Below are 14169 nucleotides of genomic sequence, written 5' to 3' on the forward strand. Positions count from 1 at the left end.
CTTCTGGAGGATGCAGTGTCCTGCCCAGAAGGCAGCATGCTCATTTCTAGCTGCTATTGTGTGTGGTTGTTAGAGACAGCCTGGGGCTGAGTCAGCTGCTGTGGGTGAGTTGAGGGGCACTGGGGGGAGTGAGCACTGCACACACAGCTTGAAGGCCAAGTGCCTGCCCTGCCCTTACCTGGCTGTGGCCTTGGCCAAAGCCTAGGTGGTGTATTGGGTACTTGTACTGTGAAGGTACAGAACAGTACCTTTAGTACTTCACAATTTCTGTAGAGAGAGGAAAGGCGTGTGTGTGTGTATGTGTGTGTGCGTGTACTATGATAATATACATAAAACATGTCTGCAAGTGTTCATAAAAAACTCAGGAGAGAGTAACAGGGTGGCTGGAAGACACTTCTCTTCTGTGCCTTCTGAGTTGTGGACTATGCGAATCTGTCATCCTTTCACAATGGGAACAAAAGAATAATTTCCCCCTTCCTATCTGTGCCCCCACCCCCAGCAAGGAAAATGGGCTTAGAGAATCGGATAGACCTGGGTGTTCAAATCCCAGCTCTGTCTCAGTGATCTTAGACAAGCACTTAACCTCGAAAACTCCATGTTTTTCATCTCCACAATAGAGGTTATCCTAGTAACTATCTCATATGGTGGTTGTGAGGATTACACGGGATTGCTAGTATGGAACCTGGTGAAGCACTCCATAAAGGTTCAAACAGTGGTATTAATAACCGTAATAACAACAGCAATGTTATCTGATCTCTCTGGGCCTCTGCTAGCCAGCTATAAGTTCGATCTCTTTCCCTGTCCCTTCCAACTTTACTGAGTTCTTTTAAAAACCAGGCCATGGGCTTTGAAATGCCTTGATATTTACTCACAGAGTTGTATATTGAGCCTAACCCTAGCCTTTTTAAGGGGCACTGCCTGGGCTCCCCAGATCGAAACTTCTCACTCTTCACCATCCAGTCCTCGAGCCGCAGTGAAGCAGTCCTCCAGCGGCAGTTACAGCAGACCAGAAAGGAGCGGGCGCTGCTGAACGCACACGTGACACAAGTGAGACTTTGCAGAGGGAGGGATGTGGAGGGAAGATGATCCCAGCTGACCAGGAGCAGGTGAGGACCAGTGACAGCCCTTCCTCACTTCTGTGGCCATTCTTGCAGGTGACAGAGTCTCTTAAACAAGTCCAGCTACAGAGGGATGAATACGCTCAACATATAAAAGGAGAGAGGGCCCGGTGGCAGGAGAGGATGCGGAAAATGTCGATGGAGGTGAGACCTGACCCTTCAGCCCCATGTTAGATGGGTCACTGGATCTTTCTGGGCATCTGTAAAATGGGACTAGTACAGCCAGAGGTGGTCATGGGTCTGGGCTTTGTGGAGGTGGGGGCAGAGAGGGAGATGGTAGCTTGTCCAGCCACCAGCCCCTCTTTCCAGGGCCCTTTCCCCCTGTGCTTTGGGCAGGCTCACGCATTGAAGGAGGAGAAGAAACGTGACATACATCGGATACAGGAGCTGGAGAGGGGCTTGTCCGAACTCAAAAACCAGATGGGTAAGATGGGACTAGTGTGACCTGGGAGCAGGACTGGCATCAGAGGGCTGTGGGGTGGCTTAGAATGCCCCAGGGAGGTGGGTGGATGGAAGGGCATTGAGGCAGCAGGGAAGTGGTCTGTGTCAGCAGCCTGCAAGCCTTGTCATCTCCATGAGCCTCAGGGTCCCCGTCAGCCAAGAGGAAGGAGTGCCCATTGTCAGCCACTCACAGTGCTGTCTATCTGACATGGCTTGGAAATTGGCTACCATTGGGTGCGAGGAATCATTAGCAGTGAGGCCAAGTTTGGGAAGCCTGAGAGGAGCTGCATCAAAAGGAGGGCTTTTTCTTTGAGGGGGGGTGGTGGGTGGGGAATCCAGAGGCCCTTATTGTCTGCTTCATTTCTCAGCTGAGCCTTCATCCTCGGCACCCCCAGCAGGGACATCTGAGGTGGAACAGCTACAAGATGAGGCCAAACACCTGAGGAAGGAGGTGGAAAGTCTGGAGGGAAAGCTCCAATCCCAGGTGGAAAACAATCAGGCCTTGACTCTCCTGAGCAAGGAGCAAAAGAAGAGAATCCAGGAGCAGGAGGAGAGGCTCCGAGAGCAGCAGGAGAGGAGGCTGCGGGAGGAGGAGAGACTATGTGAGCAAAAGGAGAGGCTTCAGGAGAAGCAGAAGAGGCTGGGGGAGCAGGGTGAGAGGCTGCAAAAGCAGGAGGAGAGGCTGCAAAAGGAGGAGGAGAGGCTACGAAAGCAGGAGGAGAGGCTGTGGGAGAAGGAGGAGAGGCTACGAAAACAGGAGAAGAGGCTGCGAATGCAGGAGGAGAGGCTCGCACTCTCCCAGAACCACAAGTTCAACAAGCAACTGGCCGAGCCACAGTGCAGCTTTGAGGATCTGGTGGGTTGCCCTACCTGGGGAGCCTGCCCTCATCCCTAGCCCTCCGGGCCTTTGTTTCCCCACCTGTAAAATGAGGCAGTGTAGCCCTCACATGACATGGTACTTCTAAAGGCATCCGTGAGCCAGAGCTCATCAGGCCCTGCTCTGATGGCTGTGGGGAAGAGGGGATGATTTTTCTAACCTACTTCCACCCTTTCCAGTGACATGGGAGGCAGACCCCAAGTTCTGGGGTCTCCAGCTGCAGTGGCTGGCCACTAATTGCTTCTCTCTGTCCAGAACAATGAGAACAAGAGCGCACTGCAGTTGAAGCAGCAAGTAAAGGAGCTGCAGGAGACACTGAGCGAGGTGAAGGAGATGGTAACCTCTGCCCCATCCAAGAAGGGCTGGGAGGTGGGCAGCAGCCTCTGGGGAGGGGAGTTGCCAGGCCAAAGGCAGCTCTAGCTGGGGGGCAGGTGATGGCAGCACCCTCCAGGGCAGCTTCATGACTGTTTCTTGCTTCCTGTCCTCTGATTTTAGAGGTGGGTAGCCTTGGGCTCCTCCCAGGTCTGGATATCATCATGCCAGCTAAAGGCATGGATTCCCTAACCATAGGGGTGGAGACAGTGGTACAAGAGGCTCCTTACATCAGACACAGTGACTCATGCCTGTAATCCCAGCACTTTGGGAGGCTGAGGCAGGAGAATCACTTGAGGTCAGGAGTTTGAGACCAACCTGGCCAAAATTGTGAAACCTCACCTCTACTAAAATAACAACAACAACAAATTAGCCCGGCATGGTGGCACATGCTTGTAATCTCAGCTACTCAGGAGGCTGAGGCACGAGAATTGCTTGAGCCTGGGAGGTGGAGGTTACAGTGAGCCAAGATTGCACCACTGCACTCCAGCCTGGGCCACATGGTGGCACTCTGTCTCAAAACAAAACAAAAAAGCCTCCTTAGATTCAAACTGGATTCTGGCCTTGGTTCCACTGGTCACCATTCAACTACTTTTCATCTCTAAGTCTCTGTTTCTTTGACTTCAAAAGGAAGTTAACATTTTTCTTATGGTTGCTGGGGATTAAATGAGAGAACACATGGAAAGCATTAGGCATGGAGCACACTTAGCAGATGGTGATTGGCTCCCTCAGCTTTTCTACCAGTCTGTGGCCTACAGTTTAAATGGTGGGAAGAAGGACAGGAGATTTGAGGCTGGGGAAGGAGGCACGAGGTTCTAGACAAAGTGGGAAGTCTCTTAGGCCTGGAACAAGGGGCCAGGGTCCCGGGCAGGTGACAGATCCCCACCGTGCCCTCACTACCCTATTAATGGGCCCAGAATCTGGAAGCCAACCACCACACGCCCTCATGCCCAGGGTCTTCCTGCAGATACAGCTGAAGAGCCAAGAGTCTCAGAGTCTGCAGCAGCAGCAGTGAGACTAGTACCGGGGTCACCTGCAGCAGTACATGGTCACCCATTAGCAGCTGACCTCTGAGAAGCAGGCGCCGCACAGGCAGTTACTGCTGCAGACCCAGCTCGTGGACCAGCTGCAGCAGCAGGAAGCTCAGGGCAAAGCGGTGGCTGAGATGGCCTGCCAAAAGTTGCAGGAGACCCAGGAGAGGGAGTCGCTGAGGACAGGGCCCCGAGGGGGACGACCTGGCAACCTCTGTGCCTTCTCACTCTGTTTTCCATTCCCTTAGGAGTGCCTAGAAGCTGCCGGCCAGCAGAACCAACAGCTGGAGACCCAGCTGAGTCTCATGGCTCTCCCTGGACAAGGTACAGGAGACCACTCAGAGGAAGAGGAGAGAGCCCCAGGAGGAAGGGGGGACTGTTAGCAGCATAGGATTGAGGGGTTGGAAGAGACCTTTAGAACAGCTGGTTGTTAAGCCAACCGGGTGTCTGCACTAAGTTCGGCATCAATATGATGACCTCCTGGGAGCAGGGGGCCACCAGGTTGCCTAAGGATGAGTGAACTGGCCCAGATCAGAAAGGGAGCAGGTCAGAACTCCCGCACCAACCGGTAGTGTGACTGTGCCTGGGCAATATAGAAGATCTTGGATCTTATAGGAAAACTAAAGAACAGCAGCTCATTCCCCTCTGGGGAGGGGCTGGCTCAGGGTTACACAGTGAGGGTGGGGACAGAGGTGGGCCCACAGTACTTCCCTTGTTGGGTTTTCTGAGGACCCCTCTGGCCACCTCCCCACAGGAGATGGAGGAGGACATCTGAACAGTGAGGAGGAGGGGGTGCCTCGGCCTATGCCGAGTGTCCCACAGGACCTGGAGAGCCGGGAAGCCACGGTGAGTCTGACTTTCCCTGCCCCCACTTTGCCACCTTCCTCTGTGGTCCCTCCCAGACCCCCTTATGCTCTTGGTTTCCCCGCCTTCTGATTTCTCTGGACCCTCACCCCTTCCAGGAGCCAGTGGTCAGACACCACTTCACCTGTGACCAACAGGTGCACTCTCTGAGGCCCCAAGGGAAGGGGCTGTGCTCCACCTCCCTGCCCCATTTGTTCTGTGTATGCCCCTACAAGAATACTCACCTCTTGCCTTCAAGTGGCATTTTTCAACTCCACTGGAGCCAGTTTCCAGGAGGAGCAGGCACGGCTATGTGGGCAGCAGAAGGTGTGAAGGCTGTGCTGCCTGCACCTGGCTCACCTGGTGGCCTCGGCCTGGAAGGAGCCAGAGGAGAGGCCCCAGCCCCAGAGACTGGGGGTGAGTTTGTGTGTGGGGAGAGCTACCGGGCCCTGAGGGAGGCCATGGAGAAGGTGAAGGTGAGTGAGTCCTGGCATGGACCAAGAAAAGTGGGGGTTGGGCAGGACAGGTCACTCCCATGATGTGACCCTATTATTTTGGCTTCAGAGTGACTTTATGGACCTCCCGAGGGATAAGGTGGACTGGAAGCAGCAGGTGGAGAAACTAGAGCTTGGATTCATCCAGCTCTCTGGAGCGACAGATGGCATGAGTAAGCAGGAGGCCAGGGCACGGGCACGGGGAGCTGCAGGGCCTTCAGAGGGGCCCCAGTGTCTGAGCCGTGTCCTCTCACAGGAGAGCACATCATGGTATATGAGAGCCAGGGGGCAGAGTCAAACACTCAGCACAAGGAGGAGGAAGCCAGCAGGCTGGCCCAGAAGGAGGAGGAGATGAAGGTAGAGGGTGTGCAACATCTCTGCGGGGTTGGGGGTGAGGGTGGGTGCTGGCGCCGGCTCAGGCGTGGTAACTGAGCACCCCTCCCTTCAGGTGAAGCTGCTGGAGCTGCAAGATATGGTGTTGCCGGTTGTGGGCGACCACGAGAGGCATGACAAATTCCTCCCTGCTGCCCAGAACCCTCTTGATGAGCCCGCTCCAGGGGCCCCAGCCCCCCAGGAACTTGGGGCTGAGGAGGAGCAGGGTGGTGAGTAGAGTCCTCAGGCGGGGCGGGCAGGCCGGAGCAGGGGAGGCTCGCAGTGTACTCAGAGCCCCGCCTCCCTCTCTCCAAAGATTTTCACAACATGAAGCCTGCACCGGGACAGGCCAGGGAGGGTTCTCCCCGTGACAGCCCCACTGCACTGAAGATCCTGCAGCTGCTTCCTGTAACGCAGGACACCCAGGAGCACCCAGGCTTGGCCAGCAAACCCTGCGTGCCATTCTTTTACCGGGCAGCCAAGAACAGGGAGATAAACATCATCATCATCTGAGAGCTGGTCAAGAAGTTTAAAAAAAAAAGAATCCCCTACACAATTCATTTACTTCATTGGAATGTTAGAGCCCCTCATGTTTATTTATGTTTCTAATTTACAGTTTAAATTTGTTTGTAGAAAGTTACCTTTAGCATTTTTGTTTTTAATTTGATAATTGTAGGTCATTAGCTCACATATCGAGTTTGCCCTTACATGGTGGGAGTCCAAACACACAAAGACCCGCTATTTGCACAAAACTATTCTTACTGGTTTGGAATAGGCTGCCATGCTTTTTCAATGTTATTGTAGCATGTATATTCATTACAGAATTCAGATAAAATTGGCTTATGTTCTGCTATTATGTTTGATCGAATCCTAATCACAGTGAGCTCTTCATTAGCTCAATATGTGGTTTGCCCTCAAGTGCGCAGTTTCTTACTTTGTAATATGCCCCTGTGAGTACTGACATTTAGAGTTGTTTAAAGGCCAAGAACTGGAAACAGCCTTTCCCCTATTTTCTGTGTATTGGGGATGGGAGTGATAACACTTTGGGGAGCTTTTTAAATCTCACAGAAGAGGAAAGTGGCCTGCTCTGGCAGGTGTGTGCAGGATAGAGTGTGTTTCATTTGTTCTGGTGCCAGGAATGAGCGCGGTACTATGGTAGTTCCCTTAGGATTTGTATGTGCTCTGGGCTCATGAAGATATTGCAGCATGAGCTGTAGCAGTTGGACTCTTTCTCAATGACCTAAAAAGGGATTATTTCTGAGGAATGAAAGGCTCCCATCATGGACTGTGGATGTGGAAAACCTTTTCTAGCTTAGAGCATTTATATCTACAATACATTTTAAAGTCAGAGTTCATAAATACCTGTTTTAATCACATGACTGGCATGTCCCAGTACACAAAGGGCAATTGCTTGGCATTCTTTCTTAATGTATTTAGTAAAGATCATAAGAAACCCTTTCAGAGTTTAAAATGTCCCTATGGAACAGGCATACAGGGCTCTAGTCAAGAATGAATTCGAGTGAAGGAAAGCTGTGTGACACCTGGCATCCCCTCTTCTATGTTCACGGAGCTTTGAGGCTAGAAGATTGATTTGCCTCCATCTAGTCTTCTTCATGAATACTATTCTCTAGCCATTGGTTACCTGACATAGAATTTACTTTCTTTTCCTTTTGAATGGAAACACTTTAAAATAATAACAACCATTTTAATAACAACCAATATAAAGGAGTTCAACTGAATAAATTTGAATTTCTGTTGAAGAAGAATCAAAATACCTATTAAAAGATTGCAATATATGGTCATTATTTTTGTGTTTTGATTAAACCTTATGTGGTTTTCCAGAATGAAAAATCAAATTTAAACCAAAGTTGATATTTAGAAAATGTGAAAGTACATCAGCCCTGGTCCATAATAAAGTTTCTCTAAAACTTTATCTTGCTAGAGTCACTTTTTGAAAAATAATATAACTATCTCAAAAATGCACCTCAAGTATCTTTAATGTTTTGTAAACAAGGTAAAGCATGTTAAAATGTGAATACCGTAGTTTAATCCTGAAAGAACCTGGGGAAGGAAAAGTAGAGAAAGAAATGCCAATTCCAATGCCAAGCTTTATTTGTTGAGTTTTCTTAGAATGATTCTTTACCATTCTTTATGAATTCTGGCCAATAGAAATATAGTTAGTGCATCGAAAGACTTGTTTTCAAAGTGCCATTATTGACTGCTACTGGTGATGCTACTGCAATGCACATGTTGAAGGGGAAATTGTTGCAAAGTGCTGTTTTTGCCATAAAATTTGTGTGTCTTGGGAAACTATGGTGTTAAAAGGTATTGGAGACTTCTAACCCTGCAAATGCTGGGCACGTTTGGCATGAGATCATCTGATTTTATTTTTACAAAATTGTAACTATGCACGCGTGTTTATTAGAAGAACACAAACCAAAGTTATGGGATAAAAAAGTTGTGGATGAAAAAGTTATGGGATAAACAATGTTGTGGAAAAGTTGTGGCAAAAAAAAGTGTTGTGGAAAAAAAGTAGAATAACGCTTTATGACAAGTTTATAAAAAAGTATTATGAAAAAGAAGTTATGGGATTAAAAAAAAGTCATAGGATAAAAATAAATAAAAGCAGGCCCCTGTCAGCATAAGCCTGGAGAAGCGGGGCTGGAGTCTTCACCCCCACCGTGTCCCTATCACCCCTTCCCAGTCACCCCTTTACCATTAGGGTAGCAAGACAAGATCCCTGTCTAATGGGGGGCAGACAATCAGACCCTTTGCCACCTTGACCAGGGCTGAGTCCTTACATTCCTGGACGGTGATGTTTGTTATTGAAGAGCCAGAGGCTGGTGGAGCTGGTTTGTTTGGAGGAGGCCTGATGGCCTCCCTACTCTCACCAAAGCAACTTTTCCCTCAGGGGAGCTCCCGTCTTCTTATTCAGAGGCAGCTGAGGCGGGACAGTGGGGCTAAGTGTAGAACAGGTGAGGGCACGGACTGCTGGGGTGGCCCCCCTTCCCCAGTGTACATATAGTATCTGTGTAACATTTTGTATATTCCAGGGGTTAGGGCCACCCCCTGTATTGTACCTCATGGAGGTTGGAGCTGGCATATGGGGAGGAGGTTCTAGTCATTACTTATGGCTGGGAGACTTATTTATTGATAGCACAGGACAGAGGAAGGAGGTGGGGATGGGGTTGTGGCTCCCTGGTGATATGACTCCTGTTTATTTTGCTTTTCATTATGGAATAAATGGATTTAGCCATACTGCTCAGCCTGGTGGGTTCCCGTTTCCCTCACTGGGTCCTGGAGTTTGTGCCACTGAACGAGGAGCCCCAGAGTGTCTGAGCATGTCCAGCTCAGCTGTTGGGGACCTTCCAGGCCTGTTACCTGTATGCTGCCTGGTGACACCTGGTGGATTTCACAGGGGCTGCCATGAATTGCCTATATGGGGGCACAGTGAGACCCTGACAGCCAGCTGGGCTCAGGAAGCCTGATCTACCGGTGGGGAAGGCAGATACCAGCACTCAAGGGCACAGCCAATCCACCCAGGCATCTTCCATTTTGTCCCGGCCTCCCTCTCCTGTAGCCTGGTGACCAGTTCTATCACCACTCCAGAGTGCCTGCTGCCCCGGAGTCCTCAGGCTGAGTTCATGGCCCTGCTCTCCACAGTGACCAGAGCCAGCTTCACGGGATAAGAGCCAGCTAGCTCAGGGCTTTCAGGAAAAGTGTCCCTGGAAGGGTGTGGCCTTTTCACCACTCCAGCAGCACCCTAGAAATGGCTGGGCCTTTTCCCTGCCTGGAGCTCCACAGGGAACACAGCCAGCAGAGGACACATTCCCGTCATCAGAAATGGGTTTGATTCTCCAGCTGAGGGACAGCAGGACTGGTAGAGACTTTCAATCCCACTGCGGCTGCTGCTGGCACCCCGTGGCAGGGGCTCACTGGAGGTGGGTGCAATTTTGAGGAGTCTGTCAGGGGAGGCTTTGTCTTGTTGGGCCACAGATTCCCACCAAGGACAGCCACGGTGACTGATTCCCAGCTAGAGGCAAGATTGAGAATTACAGGCCCAGAGTGTAGGTGTGTATATATATATATGAGTATTTATGGAGTATTTATATAGAACAGGGCAGGAAGTGATACCACAGAGTATTTATAGATATTTATAGAGACAGGGCGAGGCATTACACCACAGAAGGGGCTCAAGTTTTCAGGAACAGTCACACCTGGATGTGTCAGCTCACCCACTACAACAGACTAAGTCACACACATGAAGGGGCTGGCTTTTGGGCTGAGGAGCCACCTGTCAGATCCTGGGACCACCCTTGAACAGGCCAGAAAAGGGAGGCCTCAGAGAAGGGAGGATCTGTTTAGAGGTCAAAGAGTAGGGCCTGGGATCTCAGGACAGGATGGATTCTGTGCTTAGCTGGCAGTTAAGAAGAAGCAAAAGAGAAAATAGGAGAGTAGGCAGAGAGCTGAGTGGGGAGACAAAGGCATAAGAGCAAGGGGTGTCTGCGGCTTGGCTGTGGAAGGAAAGGAGCTGGCCTGGGGAGGGAGAGGCACTTAGGGAGTGCAGGTGTGGCAAGGTCGCTCAGAGGGAAGGGAGGAAGAGGAGGAGCCAGAGCTCTGCAGTTAGTGCCTGGGGACTGTGGCAGCCCTCCCCAGCCCACACACACTGGCCTCTCCCATGACACCCAGGCAGTGCACCCACAATTCAGACCAATGCTCATCCCTCTCAGGCTTCCCTCTTCTCTGGCCACCCTCTCTTCTAACCCACTGGCCCAGGGCCACCTCCTCCTTGAGGCCCACTCCCAGCAGCCAACAGGCCTGACAGAGAGAAAGAACACTGCCGGCCCAGGATGGCCCAGAACCTAAAAAGGAATGAATATAGCAAGCTGGAGTGGCCAGAGGCCCCTCTGGGTGGTCAGAAAACCCAGGACCCTCTGAAAGACCCTGGGGAGGCAGGAGGGGCATATGCCACTGGCCATGGACTTATAAAATCTAAGAGGGCCTCAGCTATTTGTGGGGTCTGCAGGCATGGGAGTGAGCTGGGCCCTTCCTGCTGGGAAAAGCAGAAGAGGGAGAGTCTGTGACAGGGGATATGGGTGGGCTCACTAGTCGGAGTTCAGCTGAGCCAGCAGGTATTGTGGTCCCCTTGGCTGAATAGCACAGGTGACCCCTAGGAACCAGCAGAAGTGCATGAGCCCAGCTGGCCAGTGTAGTGCTTCCAGGGCCAGGGACCCTGCCTTCAGTCACATGCTAGCAGCTATGATGGTACCTGGGAGGGAGGGAAGGGGGCTGTGTGTCCCTGCCTGGCCTGTGAGGTGTGTTGTGGGATGACCATGTGTATGGGACTCTCAAGATTTTATCCTAGATCACCACTGGATTGCCGACAGATAGAGGACGTAGGACCCTGACTATCACCCCTGCTCTGCAGTGGATTCGGCTCTCGGCACTCCCAGGCTGGGAGCTGGATGCCCTGCCCTGGCAGCATGACTCAGACTGCATGACAGGTATGGCATTACAAGGATGGTGTTCCTAGGCCTCTGGCCACCTCACAGTCCAGCCTCACACACACCCCCCTCCCAGCTCCCAGCCCCTACACCATAAACCACGAGCTCTGTGCCCTCTCTGATGACTCCAGAGAGCACCCACATCTGCCAGCTTGAGAATGGAGCCTGTTCCAAGAGCCCACAGGCTCAGCCATGGAAGCCCGGGTGCTTTGGTGCTGTGGGGGCCAGGCCTGGTACCTGTGTCTGGCTGGGACGCTCTGCACCTGCAGCCAGGAGTCATCCATGGGCCCCCGTGGGCATGTTGTCGGTGGTTGTGTTGATGTCGCTGATGATGCTGGGTACCTCCCTCAACACGTGGTGCGTGCGCAGCATCTCGTTGCACCGCTGTGCCTGCTCTGCCGACTCCTCCATCAACGTGTTCTTGTCTCCACATGAATGCAGGTTTGCCAGCAGATCCAAGAAGATGAACTCCTTGATCTTAGAGTGGGCAAAGAGGGAAGGAGGTTGGGACCTGATGCCTGTGCCACCCTGGCCACCTGGCCAGGCCCTTCTGGGACTGTGCACTGGACTTGGAGCCCCAAGTGTGGCTTTTCAGATGCAGCTTCTACACCATTTAGACTCAAAGACCCACTTCCCCACTGCCTTTTTTCACTCAGATGGGGACACTGAGGCCAAGAAGAAAAGTCACTTGTCCAAGGTCACAGATCTGGGAGGGGAGCCAGGACCTATCATGGCACCAGGACACCTGTCTACTCAGTTTTTAATTTTTGGAGACAGGATCTCGCTCTGCTGCCAGGCTGGAGTACAGTGGATGGGACCACTGCTCACTGCAGCCTCAACCTCCTGGGCTCAAAGTGATCCTCCAACGTTAGCCTGTTGAGTACAGGCACATGCCACCACGAGGCCCAGCTATCTTTTAAATGTTTTTGTAGAGACCAGGTCTCACTATGTTGCCCAGGCTGGTCTCAAACTCCTGGGCTCAAGCGATCCTTCTGCCTTGGCCTCCCAAAGTGCTGGGATTACAGGCATGGGCCACTGTGCCCAGTACCACGTTATAGTTCTATGGGACAGCTCTGGACTTGACTGTGCCCCTCTCCCCGGACCTGGTCCTGTAGGGCTGGTTGGCATTTCCGCCAGGCCAACATGGCCACCTGCATCCCCAGTGCCACAGGAGCCTCTGCCCCCATGAGGCAGTGCATGCACGTTGTTGATCATGAGGTGCGTGGTGGTCTTGGGCATGAGACCAACCATGAGGTCCCACATGGTCTTGTTGACAATGGCCACATAGGAGTCCACCAGGCTCTGGGTGGTCTCCATTTGCCACTCCAGCTGTGTGTCCATGGAGTGCATGAAGCTGTCAGAGCCATTCTCCTTGGCCTTGCTGGCCTGCCATGGAGAACACAAGGGCATCAGGGTGGCCACATCATGCAGCCAGGCTCCAGGCATCCCCAGGATCTCAGCCCCTCCAAGGGTACCTGGAACATTGGGCACGGGGAGGAAACCAGCTGGCAGAACACACCCAGCTCCCACACACTCTAGAGGGTTTCCAGCGTCTCTGCCTCTCAGGACCCCAGGCCCCCCTCTATTCAGTCTTGTCTTAGTTCTGACTCTAGTACCCAGAATTTGCCTCCATTTCCCAATCCAGAAATTAGAAAAGAACACGTGTGAGGGGCCAGGTTCTCTAAGGCTGGATGGACACAGGAAAAACATGGCAGGTCTGGGGGTGACAGTGCTGCTGTGGGAGCCTCGGGGAGGGCTCATCCCTGGAATCCCCGGGTATCCTGGTGCCCCCAGCTGCTGCTTGGCATGAGAATTCCTGGCTGGTGGGGACACACAGGTACTTGTTTGGGTTGGCCATCTGGTCCAGTCCAAGGAGCTGGACCTCCAGCCCCTCGGGGAAAAAACTCACTTTTGATGTGTGACAACAGACGCAGGCAAGGGGAGGGAGAGGTGAGCTGAGCCTCGGCCTTAGAATCCAGAAGCCAGTTCATGCCCCTACCTTGGTCTACGCGGGAAAGGGATGGGACCTCAGCTAGCTCTAGGGTCCTAGGTTATGGTAAGGGCCCTCCCTTATGGACTCAGTGACTTGGGCTGACCCAGCCCCTCCTTGAGCCTCATCAGTGAAACCAGGACTGGGCCAGGGCTCTCAACACTTCCCAGATCCAACCTCTGGCTTTCTCCCAGGAGGGCAGGAAATCAGACAGAGGTGACCCAGGCTCCCCTGTTTACCTCAGCCTCCTTGTGAAGCCTCCCTCTTTCTGCCTGTGAGGTAGGTGGGGCTGGAAGGAGGGGCACTCACCTGTGGGTCTCTGACTTCTCTGCCCAGGTGTGCCTGGAAGGTGTGGTCTATACCCGGTGCTCTGCTACACCTCATGGCCTGGCCACAACCTCCCTGCCTCCAGAGCAGCCCTGGCCCAGGGAAGAAGCTGGTCTCTGTATGGAATGATAGGTAGAAAACGGAAGTGGGGACGATAGCTCTGGAAAGGAGTCTAGGAGGAGGTGCCTTCCCAAGGATGTGGAGGGTATTTTTTTCCAGAATGGAACTTGACCGGTGCTGGCAAACATCAGGAGTTGGGAAGGGTGGTTCCCTCTGTGGGAGCTGGGGTGACTTGCCTGGGCCAAACGGTGGTTGGCTGTGGGTAGGAGCGGGCAGAGCTGGGGTGCCCAGAGCCTGGGGTCCCTGTCCTTGCTGAGGACTGGAATACAAAACAAGTGTCCCCTGCCCTCTGGCTGGGGGACATCCTCTACTTCCAAGCCCAGACACACACCAGCTGCCACAAGCCTCTGAGGCTCTTCAGAGGACCAATGGGCAGCCACACCCATGCTGGGCCAGCCTTCTGGGCCCACCTGCACCCTGGTCGGAGCCCATGACTGAGGGGACTCTCTGGGGACAATGGGGGCAGTCTCATGCTGCCCTCTTACAGGTGGATCAGTCCCTGGGATCTGGTGTTGGGCTGGGGTGGGCTGAGGCTGTTCTCTGCCAGGGTGCCTGGTGGACAGCAGGTAGAACAACTACTTGGCTTTGCTGGACCCCAGGACACAGCTGAACACTGCACTTTACCCTGGATGCCTTCGGATTCTCAGGGGACCCTGGGAAGGAAGAGGGGGATGCCCCAG

General features: G+C 52.7%; 1 protein-coding gene across 1 annotated transcript; it reads left to right on the forward strand.

Annotated features, from left to right (window-relative positions):
• Positions 1–864: 864 nt before the first annotated feature.
• LOC101007807 (golgin subfamily A member 6C-like) lies at positions 865–6401 on the forward strand (the record flags this gene model as incomplete). The annotated part of the gene is made up of 11 exons (XM_031662632.1): positions 865–1047; positions 1155–1262; positions 1455–1542; positions 1928–2415; positions 2692–2760; positions 4088–4163; positions 4594–4685; positions 5247–5349; positions 5433–5533; positions 5625–5778; positions 5865–6401. Coding segments are annotated over 11 exons (1659 nt in total), but the record flags the coding sequence as incomplete, so codon positions are not given.
• Positions 6402–14169: the final 7768 nt, after the last annotated feature.

Source organism: Papio anubis, unplaced genomic scaffold (genome assembly GCF_008728515.1).
Source record: "Papio anubis isolate 15944 unplaced genomic scaffold, Panubis1.0 scaffold818, whole genome shotgun sequence".
In the NCBI taxonomy this organism is placed as follows: domain Eukaryota; kingdom Metazoa; phylum Chordata; class Mammalia; order Primates; family Cercopithecidae; genus Papio; species Papio anubis.